Raw genomic sequence first — 14,178 nt, forward strand, 5'->3', positions numbered from 1 at the left:
ATTCACTGAACAACAAATATAAATTCCCCACTTGTGTTTGTGTATAGCTTCCCATTATTATTCCGCCATTCATTACATTTATGCGTTAAACAATTATTTGCTTTTAAGCAAGGACAATGTTGCTGCTGCTGCTGGTTTTGTGCTGTGATTTGTGCGTCTGTCTTTGTGTCTGTGTGTATATGGGCAAGGGTATGTCTGTGTGACTTGAAACAAATAAACAAAACAGACAAACTTTAACACATCCGCCATGACGACAAAGTCTTATCGGTAAACGGGCACAAATATTTCAAATGGTAATCTAACCCTCCTTCTGGTAATCATTTTCAAAAACCACTAAAACGACCTCAGTTACATGACAGAGAGCACACGGATGGGTTATATAAATGCCTACGAATTGTCTTTTGTCTCTCCCTCAAGAACACGAATTGAATTAGAGGTTTCCAAATCAAGTTGAAACTTTTCGAGTTTCCTTCCTCCACAGACATCATCAGCTTCAGCTGTGATAGAAGTTGTATCATACAATTTTGATTATATCCCTACCACGTGCACAACTCAAAAGTCGTTAAAAAAAAGTTATTGAAGTAGGTCACGTGCGAGCTTTAAAAATAATTTTTAACTGAAAAAAGTTACACAAATCTTTTTTTCATTTTCATTTTCATTTTATTTTTTTTGAAATGGGTTATAAGTGTTGCTACTTGTCTAGTTTTTTTTTATTTTTCTTTTAATCCAGTCAAATAAGGGTTTAACCTCGGAATGAATGTTAGTAGAAATTTTTTTTGCTCAATATCTTCCTTTTGCCATTCTATAACATATCTCAAAAGTCTAGAAAAATCTCATGTCCGCTTGTCGCGATTTCAAGGTCAAATCGCGAAATGGAGATTTTCAAAATTAGCAAAAATAGGCTATGGTATTATATACACATATGATACATGATTTCAAGGTATTTTTTAATGCTGATTCCAAAAAATCTAAAATCAAGACAATCTGACGTCTCTGGAAAAAGTTATACCTGCTTTTCATCTGTCAACTCATATTATTATAACAGTTGCAAACTTACTGCCGAAAAACCCTTAAAAGTTATGGTAGATGAACCAAATTTTGCATGAAGATTTTAGAATCCATCATTATTAAAAATCAAAATAATCCATTACAAAAAATATATATACCTACGAAATAATGGTATTTTTTGATGGAGGGGCAAATTTTAGAATATGCACTAAAGAAGATTCTTGTTCATCTAAGGAATAAGTGCTAATAGGCTAATTTTTTCATTTTAATCTTTTTTTGGATGTTCTTTAACTACCCTCAAAAATCTAAAAAATCTCATGTCCGCAAGTCCTAATTTTCTTGGTTTGAAAATAAGGTGCAGATTTTAAAAAAATTGAAAAACTCCCTTCAGATATTTGTGTCAGATCAACATGAATAAGGTGCATTACTTTTCATGGATGGTCAGGTTGACTTGTTTGTGAGTTTTGTTGGAAGAAGTGTTAAAAAATACCTTTAAATCATGTCGCTTATGTTGGTATACATATAAAAATTTAAACTTCTCTTATTAATTTTTTAAAATCTGCACCTTATTTTCGAACCAAGAAAATTAGGACTTGCGGACATGAGATTTTTTTAGATTTTTGAGGGTAGTTAAAGAACATCCAAAAAAAGATTAAAATGAAAAAATTAGCCTATTAGCACTTATTCCTAAGATGAACAAGAATCATCTTTAGTGCATATCCTAAAATTTGCCCCTCCATCAAAAAATACCATTATTTCGTAGGTATATATATTTTTTGTAATGGATTGTTTTGATTTTTAATAATGATGGATTCTAAAATCTTCATGCAAAATTTGGTTCATCTACCATAACTTTTAAGGGTTTTTCGGCAGTAAGTTTGCAACTGTTACAATAATATGAGTTGACAGATGAAAAACAGGTATAACTTTTTCCAGAGACGTCAGATTGTCTAGATTTTAGATTTTTTGGAATCAGCATTAAAAAATACCTTGAAATCATGTATCATATGTGTATATAATACCATAGCCTATTTTTGCTAATTTTGAAAATCTCCATTTCGCGATTTGACCTTGAAATCGCGACAAGCGGACATGAGATTTTTCTAGACTTTTGAGATATGTTATAGAATGGCAAAAGGAAGATATTGAGCAAAAAAAAATTCTACTAACATTCATTCCGAGATTTACCCCTTTTTTCTCCTTATTTTACTGTATTATTTCTCACTTTTTCCAAGTTAGAAGGTTATTTTGAAGAATTTTTTGTGTTTCGAAAAACATAACATACAAGTGTGTTTCTAAGTTTAAATGTCAAAAAAAATGGACGAAGAAGTTTTTTGGATTTAGTTGGAAATAAGTGAAATGGAACGAGGAAATGTTTGCTAAAATGCTTAAATGCATTATGAAAAAAGAAAATTAAAAAATATAAAAGAAAGACTTTCCATCACTACCGGAAAGAAGTCTCGTACAATTAAAAAAAAAATTTTTTCAGCATTAGGAAAGCAACCAGTGGTAAGCAGGTACAAATACTTATAACCTTCTTCGACATACGTGTAGGATAGAAACTCAAAGACATCCAAGTGAAAACTAGCCGAGATTTAGCAAGCTACTCAACAATAATTACACTGGTTTGCAAAATTTATCTTTTTTTTTTCTCCTTCAAATAATTTTTTCAAATTATGAAAGATTTGACTTTCCTGAATCTAAATCTGGTTTCAGAAAAATTCTAGCACGTACCATTTTTTTTTAAATGATTTTTGAAAAATATGAGTAGTTTGTAGAAAATAACCCTTTTAGATTCGGTTGACCTAGTACAAAAATAAAACTAATATTCGTATTGTGCTCAAATTTGGAGAACTTATTTTTCATAACATGATCTATTATATGACACCAAATTTGCATTTAATTATTAAAGTTTACACACATTTAAAGATACTAATTGACAAAAATAGCAAAAATATTGAAATCCTGCAGTTTTTAGTATTCCCACATGAACAAAAACACTTTAATTTAGGAAAATGTAAAATCTCAATGCCCGTTTTATATAAAAAGTCAAATATGTAAAGAAAACTATATAATAAAATACATTAAAAAAATTTATACGTGTTTTGTAATTTTATATAATATTTTTCTATTTAGAAAAATCTTATCTGTGATAAACCATTCGATACACTGCCTTCTAAATCTTAAAATTTGTCTCTGCTTATGGTTTTTGATGTGCTGAGTTTGAATCCGAAGTCAAAAAGAGATATAAGCGTTAGAGAATCACAAAATCAAGTTTTTGGTTAAAAAAAAAAATCTCAAAAAAATATGATATCTCAAAAACAGCAGCTGATCGAAATGTTTTGAATTCGGATTCAAAATCAGCATACTAAAATCTACTAGAAAAGTATACCTTTGTTCTTTGGAGAAAGAAATATGAATTTTTAATGATCAGTTTCTCTGTGGTAAGATAAATGCCAAACCTACTTAACTTACTTAAATTTAGATGTCTCGAACAAGAAAAGAGATATTGAGGAGATTGAAACTGAATTTGAAAGAAAAATATAAGTTATTTTATAAACAGTGACTATAGTTTAGTTGAAAAAGTGTGCATTACGCCAAACTATTGCTTCGAAAATAGCAAAAAAATTGGTTTTCCAGATTTTCTAACGGGAATATCCTAAAAACTTTACGTGCTAGGCCAATTTTGACTTCGGATTCGGAATCAGCACACCAGTGTTATTTGTTCGCAAATCTCGGGAGACCTTACCTTTTAAATAGGAGAAAGCTCTATGCTTTTGTATTGATTTTTGAGGTGTGTTGATAAAAGAGCTCTATTTGCTTAAACTAAGCAACATTATGCTGTCGGTAAAACAATCTATCTTCTAATATCTAATCTAATCAGGAGCCCTAGCTTAATACTCCGCACGAGGTATTTATAATTCCTCTGGTACCTACTCTTTACAATCTTCGAGAAAGAAGATATTTTTCATCTAATAGGAAAATGCCCAATTCTTAGACTTTATAACTTCTTTTTTATTCGAAATCTTTCAAAACTATTGAATTATTCTAATGTTATATGCTTTCCACTGACCTATTGCCACTTACAAATATTGCCCCTTTCAAATTGCAATTTGCTACATGTCCCTATATTCAGTGCCGGTTTAAGCACTACCGGCGCCCCTGGGCAAGATTGCAAGTGGCGCCTCTAAAAAAAAATTCATCTAAAAACAATTTTTTTAAATCACGAAAAAAAGCAATAGCAGATTATGTCTTACCTCTCATATACTTGTTAATGCATTTATTAAAAATGTGCAGTGTATTAACTTAAAAAGGTTAACTTGAAAAAAAAAATTAATTATTCATGTCATTTAGGCTCAATTGACAAGACTACCTTTATCTCTGACTTTTTTGTTTAAATACATTTAAAGATTAGGTACAGTTGGTTTTATTTGAACAATATTTTTTCAAAAATGATTCACTCATTCATGAAATCCAATAAAAAACTTTGAATCGCTTCCACCCAATTCTAAAATTTAATATCTGTATTGGTGAAAAATCAAATATTTTGTTTTTGTTTTTTCACTAGGAGAATAAAAAACTTGCAGCACGCTTCTTAATGATTCCAGGCGCTTCCGGACGGCCAATCGAAAACAACATACCTTTATAAGTATAAGGTTTGTTCGTTGTGAGCTCTAGGGCACTCTGGGTCGCTCCGAATTCGTTGTCAAGCGTTTTTTGTAGCTCCTTTTTCAACCAGAGTTATTTCCTCTGTGTTCGATGTTCGCTGATGAAACTAAAGCTCTGAGGTGTTCGATGTAAAATGAAAACCCGAGAAACTCTGATTTTTTTCACAGTTAATTGAAATGACTTAGAGTGCCCTGGAGGGGGGAACAACGAATAGACCTATTTTTTTATTCTCACACACAAACGTAGTTTTTATGAGAAATGGAGAAGCTGTCAATTTTTGGCATTTCTGGATTTTGGGTTTTCGGGATTTTGGGATTTTGGGATTGTGGGGTTTCGGGATTTTGTGTTTTCGGAATTAAGGGTTTTCTGGATTTTGGGCTTTCTGGATTTTTAATTTCGGGATTCTGTCCGTCTCCCTTCTCTTTCCTTATTCATTATTATAGGGGCACCTTTGCAAAAATTAAATTGGTAGGAGGAATATTAGGATTGCTTTAGTCTTTCAAAAGAAATTGGGGCGCCTTGTTCTTCAAAGATGAACGAAGATTTTGGACACCATTGTCCTTCCGGAAGCTAAATAAATTAACCCAAAATTGGGGGGCGCCTTCATTCTTCAAAAAGTTTAGGACAAACAATACGAGCGCCGTTGAAAATGTAAAATAGAAAAAGAAATAAAACATCGATTGGAAAGACTTCGTTATTTATATAACTTTTGGAAAAGTTCGGGGCGCCTGCGGCGCCCCTCAATTCTTGCGCCCCTGGGCGACGGCCCAGGCTGCCCCCCCCCTAAAACCGGCTCTGCCTATATTTTACCATTTTCACTTATCACTTGCAATTTTCCATTTGTCCCATTGCACTTGCAACTTTCAAATTACAACTTTCCATTCTAGATTTACCACTCACCACTTAACAATTGTCTCTATGTACATACTTACCACTTGTCAACTTTGCTTTCGCATTTTGACATTTGCGAATGGCCGTTTGCCACTTACCTTTTGCCTTACTACAAACCATATATCATTCACGACCTACTACTTGCCACTTTCAACTTTCACTCATCAAATGTCATTTTGTGGCCACGTAATTACGAAAACATTTACGTACATTTTTGACAGCTATAATATCTCAAGTTCCAACTGTCCATCTCCGCTGTGTAGAGAGTAAACATTTTCCACTTCCTTATAGCCAATTATACTATAATAATGGATAATGGAAATAAAATCCTTAAGGCCAACTGCCTGCAACATCCATATTTAACAATTTAAATCCTTCCGTCACAAAAAAAAAGTAATATACAATTAAATCTGGGAAAGAAAGCAAACCAATTTCACCCCATTATGACGGTTCAGTAGCTTTATGCCATCTGTTGTTATGATAAAGACAGAATTTTAAAATAACCTTATTACCCTGGGATACTGAATTACATATTCTGCTGGTCAAGATGTTTTTTTAATTAAAATCATTGTATGCGTATCTCTACAATTTTTCACTCTTTAATAAAGTAATAATGTGAAGTTATTCCATATTAAACAGAAACGATCAATAATTTCTCATTATAAAAATACTTCGCAGACGATGCAATGTGATTTTAAATTAATATCAATGACATTGATGGCATCCCTAAGATATCCTTATGCTATTCTCATTTCAATCCGTGTAGTGTATACACCTACATAATAAATGTACTTTCTGATCAAAGACGTTTAGAGAGCGAGAGAGACCGAAGTGAGTGTCAGATAATAATAGATATGCAAGATGCAACGTCACGTCATCGACCTAGAATTGAAATTTAAATTTTCTTCTAAGCCAAAATGGATGTATTTTTCTTTCTATTTCTTCTTTGTGGACTTTGCTTTCTTTCTCATTTATTGTGACCAGGTTAGAAGGTAAAAGAGATTTATAAACATTTTGGAGAAATTTTTATTTCAACATTTTGAAATGGTTCAGGGATATAAGTCCACGGGCTTAGAGACCATAATGGACTTTTAAAGACTTAATTAAATAATTCTCGAGCAAACTTTGAAATTTGCTTTCTTATTTTTTCTAAAATGAATCCTTTGTTAACTCTCCAAAGATATTACATTAAATATTTATTTTAACATTTTGAAATGGCGCAGGGACACAAGTCCACAGGCTTAGAGACCATAATGGACTTTTAAAAACTGAATCAAATAATTCTCGAGCTAACTTTGAAAATTGCTTTCTTATTTTTTGCTAAAATGAATCTCCAAAGATGTTACATTAAATATTTATTTCAACATTTTGAAATGGTGCAGGGATATAAGTCCACAGGCTTAGAGACCATAATGGACTTTTAAAGACTTAATTAAATAGATTTTAGATTTTAGAAATTAATAAAGATGTTACATTATATATTTATTTTAACATTTTGAAAAGGTGCAGGGACACAAAGTACACAGGCTTAGAGACCATAATGGACTAAAATGAATCTCCAAAGATGTTACATTAAATATTAATTTCAACATTTTGAAATGGTGCAGGGACGTAAGTCCATAGTGGACTTTTAAAGACTTAATTAAATAATTCTCGAGCTAACTTTGAAATTTGCTTTCTTATTTTTTTCTAAAATTAATCCTTTGTTAACTCTAAAAAGATGTAACATTAAATATTTATTTTAACATTTTGAAATGGCGCAGGGACATAAGTCCACAGGTTAAAGACCATAATGGACTTTTAACTAACTTTGAAAATTGCTTTCTTATTTTTTTCTAAAATGAATCTCCAAAGATGTTACATTAAATATTTATTTTAACATTTTGAAATAGTGCAGGGACACAAGTCCACAGGCTTAGAGACCATAATGGACTTTTAAAAACTTAATCAAATAATTCTCGAGCTAACTTTGAAATTTGCTTTCTTATTTTTTTCTAAAATGAATCTCCAAAGATGTTACATTAAATATTTATTTCAACATTTTGAAATGGGGGGGCAGGGACATAAGTCCACAGGTTAAAGACCATAATGGACTTTTTAAAACTTAATTAAATAATTCTCGAGCTAACTTTGAAAATTGCTTTCTTATTTTTTTCTAAAATGAATCTCCAAAGATGTTACATTAAATATTTATTTCAACATTTTGAAATGGGGGGGGGGGGGGGGGGGGCAGGGACATAAGTCCACAGGTTAAAGACCATAATTTACTTTATTAAACTGAATTAAATAATTCTCCAGCAAATTTTGAAACTTGCTTTCTTAATTTTTCTACAAGAAACACTTGTTAACTCTCCAAAGATGTTACATACATCAAATTTTCAAAAGCCCAATAACTGCTTTGAAAAGTTACTTTACAAAATTGTTGTTTGAACAGTCAATGAAGAATCTTTCGAAAAGTGACGCGAGTATCATTTTTTGAAAACTTAATAAAAAATATTTTCTAAAATTCCTTGAATGTATAAATAGAATAAGAAAAAGGACAAATGGTCACCATAACCATATAGGTGTTATTTTCCCATAAAAGTAATTACTACTATGTAGTAGCGGAACTCGAAAGACATTGATTTGGGACGACGAATAACAAAGATAAAGAAGTTAGTAATTTGAGTATATCTCGAAGGATCAGCTCTTTGTTTTATCCTTGAATAAACAATATATGTATGACCGACCAGACCACATTGTATACATAAACAAGGGTATATCTACTCTCCATTGTACAATGTTGGACAAACATTGTAATGGTTTCATCTTCATATATTCATCAGATGACATCTTGTGTGTTGGTTGATTAAGTGCTTTTATGAGAAACTCTTAAGAATAAAAGGATTTCATTTTGAATAACATTGTGTTTTTACACACACACACACATATAAATTTATGTTGTAAATTGGAACAAGCGAGAGTAATATCTTTTGATGATTTAGCATAAACTTTGAATGATGAAGAAGATTTTATATTCAAGATATCTACCTAGAAGAAGTAGGTTTCCTATACAAACATAATAATAGTCTTTTGTTTTTAGTCTGGTTTACTCTTATGATGACCTGATTGATTGTCTGTTATAGTTTTTGATGAGTTTCTAATATATACTCATACATTGCGGGTTCTTAGGAAGGAATTAGTAATAAAGTGGAAATGAATAATTAAGTTGTTACAAAAGTTTTATAATCATGTTCGATAAAATCTTGTCAACCAACTTAATCATGTGCAAAGTTCAACCCAAAGTCGCAAACGACCCTTCGGAATAATTTTAATCTTCGTTTAAAAATGCTCGAAAAGCCAAAGAAATAAAAAAAAAATACGTATACACCACAGTGACCAACACAAATTTATATACCTATACGGCATTTAAAAAAAAAATTAAAAAAAATGGCAATTAAAAACAGGATAACTTGTTAACATTTTATTGCAACATTATTACTTTGTCAATTTATTGTAAAACTTAAATCAAAGCACAAATATGGGGAAGAGAATTGGTCCCAATTGAGATCCTTGAGGCACTCCAGCGCTGCTGGAGAGAAAGGAGACGCGGACGATCCTTCTACGTTGGTGTGGTTGGCATTCTTTTGAACAGTAACTATTGATGATGAGTAGTAACTGTTGTTGAGGAAGTTGTTAAAGATGAAAGTCAGGAGAAGAAATGCCAGATTAGGTACACTTTCTATGTACAAAGTTAGAGGTCTTATAATCACTTCCCGCTGACTATTTTGAGTGCCCAATATGAATTATATTAGTCACTTCTTTGAAGGAAGTGAAATTATATCTCATAAGTGGTTCTTTTGCCAGGTTGTCCTCGCTGAAGATGGTGATTGTGTTTCAGCTTTCGTCTATTTTCTCATTCCTGATGATTTGATGCGAATCACATCCAGCAGGCGAACACTCTAAGTTGACTCTGCCTTAAAGGCGGTTATCTAAGGATCTTCGGCAGCATATTTTGATAACTTATGTTGGTGTAAAAATGTTGGCGCTCCCTCGGCATCTTCTTTGTAATTTCTGTAGGACTCTGGTATCCAAGGTACAAATCAAAACATCCATAGTTTGATAAGCTACAAGTTTCAAAAATTTTGGTGTAGATTCTATGAAAATTTGGGTTACATGTGAGGCAACACCAAAATTTTATTTAAATTTAATACATACTTTGATTGTATACATTTTTGAGTATAGTACAAAATTAATTGAAATTTAACTATTTTTGTATTAAAAATCAAGGAGATTTTACTAAATTTAAAGTTTAAGTTTATTTTAATGATATTTTTTTCTTTTTCTTTTTTATTATTTTAAGTATTTCTTACTATTTTAAAATGAAACAAAACATTTCTAAAAGTAATTATTTCATCATAATTCATAAATATATTAATGGTGATATTATTATCTCTTATTATTTTTTCACAAACTGTATAAAGTGAAATCTAATTGCTGATCAAATTTTGTCAGCGCCTTCAAATTGTGCAAATTCTGATTTTTATTTATTTATAATTTTTTATCAGAAAAAAAAAGTTACCAAATGCATTTTTCTGAACCAAAATAGTTTTATATAAGTACTTTTTCAGGTAGCGATAACCCTGAATCCAGGAACAACAAATTTATTTCTTTTTTTTTTAATTTGAAGTTTGATTAAAATTTGATTTTCTTGCACTACAAAAAAAGGCGAGTATTTAATTTCAATTCTTAACCAGATAAAGTCATAATTTAGGTGCAAATGAATTAGTTTTTAAATCAAATTTTCTATTACTTCAATACCTTTAGTTACTTTCTAATGTGTTGTATTTGAAACTAATAGTGGAGTAACTAAAGCTCAAAAATTGGCAATATTAGGGAACCCGGCCGAACAGCTTAGATTTTGATGATCTCTTTTTTCAAACGTCGGTAATTAAAAATACTTTAAAGTCTATAGATTAAAAATTGCCGGTGTTGCCGTTTTGATTTTTTAAATTTTATTGAAGATTTTTGTGAACAAAAAAATTTTTTTTTCAAAAATTTTTCTTAAATTTCATAAATTAATTGATGCCAAAAGATTGTCTAGGAAATTCAAGGAAAAAAAATATATGGGAGTGAGGGACAATCTTTCATCGTTCAAGCGATAGATGCAATTTTCTTATTAATTGACTTCAAACACAAAAAAAAAATATTTGAACACAACGGCAACACCTACAATATTTAAATGTACATTTTTAAAAAGCCAGAAGCTTAGTCATATTTGTAAAATTAAAATTAAGTTAATTGAATTAAGGACTTTTGAAAGAATGGTAACTCAACTCAGATTCTTGAAAAAAAAAAAATTATTGAAAAAATCTTAACATGTGGTTTTTAAAACTTTTTCGTAATATAAAATGCATTTTTTTTTTTCAATTTTTTTTGGCCACATTTATTATGATTTGAAATTATAAAAGGAAATGTCAATATGTATTACGGTTTATGAAAAAAATTAAAAAGTTTTTCATTTTCGAAGAACTTTTTTGAATAGAAGTTTTGGAAACAAATTTAACTTATTTTTTTTTTAAGTTCAACTTTTAAATATAAAATTATTTTTTATTAATTTAATAACCCTTACTGTTGAAAGCTAAATAGCAAAAATTTAAAGTTCTTATTTACCAAAGTCTTTGAGAAAATCAATTATTTCAATGCAAAAATTCAGTTTTTATCAAAAAAAACCCATTGAAATTGAAGTAATTTTAATTTTTTTTTAAACTGTAATATATATTACCTTTTCCTCTTCGGAATTCAACTGATAATATTTATGGCCAAACATTTTTTTAAAATAAATTCATATTTTATTAGAAAAAGTTTGGAAAAAAGTCATTTAAAATTTTTTTTTTAACATTTTTTTTTAAATTCTGAGTTTGAGGACCATTTTTTCAAAAACTCTTCATAAAATTTAGTGGATTTAAATTTAAGAGATAAGAATGAGCTTCTGGCTTTTTAAAAATGTATTTTAAAATATTGTAGGTGTTGCCGTTGTTTTCAAAATATTTTTTTTGTGTTTGAAGTCAGATTGTGAGAAAATTGCATTTATCGCTTAAGCGATGGAAGATTGTCCCTTACTCCTTTATACTTTTTTTCCTTAAATTACCTAGAGAATCTTTTGCTATCATTTGTTTTTAAAATTTAAGCAAAAATAATGGTTTTGTTAAAAAAAATTTAATTTGAATTTTAAAAAACAATACGGCAACAGCGCAATTTTTAAAATATAGACTTTAAAGTATTTTTAATTACCTACGTTTGAAAAAAAAAAATCGTCAAAATCAGAGCTGTTCGGCCGGGTTCCCTAATAATTTGCTTTAGTTACTCTACTATAATACATTTTAATTGTTTGTATTTGAAATTAATAAAAAAAATTATTAAAAAACTGTGTAATAAAATCGCAATATTAAAACCTAATAATTTTTGTTTTGAAAAAGGCCTAATTCCAAAGGTTGTATTAAAAAATACAACAAAATTTTTAACGGTGTAGTTATTAAATATTTTGACCAATCTTATGTGGTTGCTGATGCAACGTTAAGATTCTTTATCTGAAGACTACTTTGGGGGTTTTTATCTAATTTTGTCCAAATATCCAAATCATATAACACTCTTAAATAGGGTTTAGTGTATTTAATCTAGAGTAAAAAAATACAGATAAATTTATGTTAAACAAAATTGAAAATTAACATTTTCTTCAAAATTATGATATGACCAACATAATTTCTATCAAACTTAAATTCAAAATATAATGGATTTTTTTAAATCGATAATTTTTTAAACCCCAACAATTATAGTGACCATGGGTCAGTCTTTTTTCAAAGTAATTCCAATTTATCCATAATTTCTTTTTTACTTTTTCCAATAGAATGTGTGGTCTCACACCAAAAACCCTTGCTGTCAAAATTGATATTAACTTAGTTTTTTTTTTTTATTTCTAAACTTTCAGATGTTTCCTGAAACTTTGAAGATAAATCTCCAGCCGAAGCAAAAGACTGGGCACAACCGGTGATATGGACGAAAGTTGTTCCACCACCACCGCCGATCACCACCAAAGTACGGGTAACTATCGACCACATTGTCGTCGAAAAAGCAATCACCACCACTACCACCACCACCACCACCACCAACACCAACCACCCACCTCACAACAACAAACGGAATTGCTGTCCTTTCAACTATGCTGCAATATCGACAAGGCAACTACAACTACCCAATCGACGACGACTACGACGACAGCAACGAGGACGACAACAGGCCAACATTATTATAACGTTGGCCCCCACAGTCCAATACCCATCATCCATGATGCACGTCCAAGAGGAACGAAACCACCACAATGCACCATCAGCACCCCCATTACCACAACTTCGATAGCTTTGACGTTTCTTGTTATATTTCTCCTCCTCACTGACCTGACTACAACGACTACAGCAGCCAAATTAAAAGCATTAACAACAACAGAACCTCCACTAGAGTTAGACATAAACAATGGAGTATTCTTCGAATACTACCGCCAGCAACAGCAATACGAGCTGCAGGACCAGCAGCAGCCGTCGCACCATCGCCACCGGCAGAGGGACATTCCGGAAACGGATGACACAGCACCAACATCGACGTCATCCTTGGCAGCTGCTACTGCAACAGCGAGCTCTAGTACTTCATCGTCGTCCTCATCGAGTAGTGCGACAACGGCAACAGCACCAAGCAAATGCGAGCCCAAAATTCTGGAGGAAATTCCGCCCGATCCAGTAAGTATCTATCTATACCCAATACCGTAGCGTATACTCGTAATATTGAAAGTTAGAAGTGGATTTGTGTGGTTTTGTAGATATTTCATGCTGTCAGAAAGGAACTTGAAAAAGAATCCTGGGAATTGAAAAATGAAAAGGAGTGGCAGAGTTTAAGTTTGAAGAATTTTGCGAATTTCTTAAAGATGATGGATGAATGAATAGAAAAAAGGAATAAGGTTTGGGGGTCTTCTCTCTTTAAAGTTGCAACTCTTTGAAGATATCTGGAATCCCGCCCCCCTTCATACATAATCAATTTCATGTGTTTTTGTTGTGACATATTTTCCATTTGTCCTGTCCCCCAGGTTTCACAAAAAAGTTTTCTAATCATTTTACTTTAGCAAGTAGAATTAATTAAAACTTCATTCTTCATACGAGAAATGAACGTTTGTCGTTCTTTTATCTTCTACCAAATATCTCTAACCCAAAGGTTGAAAAGATGAATATTTATGACCTAGAATGTAGATGGAAATTCGACAAATAACATAGAACTTTGTGAATTGATGCAAAGTGAATTTGCATTGTTAAGAGGGTGGTCTTCATGTGGGATAGGTAATCTTTTTTTTTTTTATTTTGGATTTTACTCTGGAGATTTTGTGATATTGTTAAACTAGAGAGAGTAAATCGGTGCAACTTATAGAGCTAACCTTCGTTAAATGTATTATTCAAACACATCAACACAAATTAGCTTGAACTTTGGAAACAAGTTAGCAGGATAACAGCCAAACTTTTGCTTTGCATTATTTATGCACACCAGCGAATAGGGGAGGTACATATATAGGGTGTGAGGGATGAGTATAAG

General features: G+C 31.1%; 1 protein-coding gene across 4 annotated transcripts in view; it reads left to right on the forward strand.

Annotated features, from left to right (window-relative positions):
• The window catches only part of LOC129914785 (probable G-protein coupled receptor 158), a 101,233-nt gene that overhangs the window by 46,638 nt on the left and 40,417 nt on the right, over positions 1-14,178 (forward strand). For all 4 annotated transcript variants that reach the window (XM_055994182.1, XM_055994190.1, XM_055994199.1 and 1 more), the window contains exon 2: positions 12,536-13,337. In XM_055994182.1, coding sequence (XP_055850157.1) covers positions 12,600-13,337 — 738 coding nt within the window. In that variant the 5' untranslated portion in view covers positions 12,536-12,599. The remainder of the gene's footprint in view (positions 1-12,535; positions 13,338-14,178) is intronic.

Source organism: Episyrphus balteatus, chromosome 1 (assembly GCF_945859705.1).
Source record: "Episyrphus balteatus chromosome 1, idEpiBalt1.1, whole genome shotgun sequence".
NCBI classification, from domain to species: Eukaryota; Metazoa; Arthropoda; class Insecta; order Diptera; family Syrphidae; genus Episyrphus; species Episyrphus balteatus.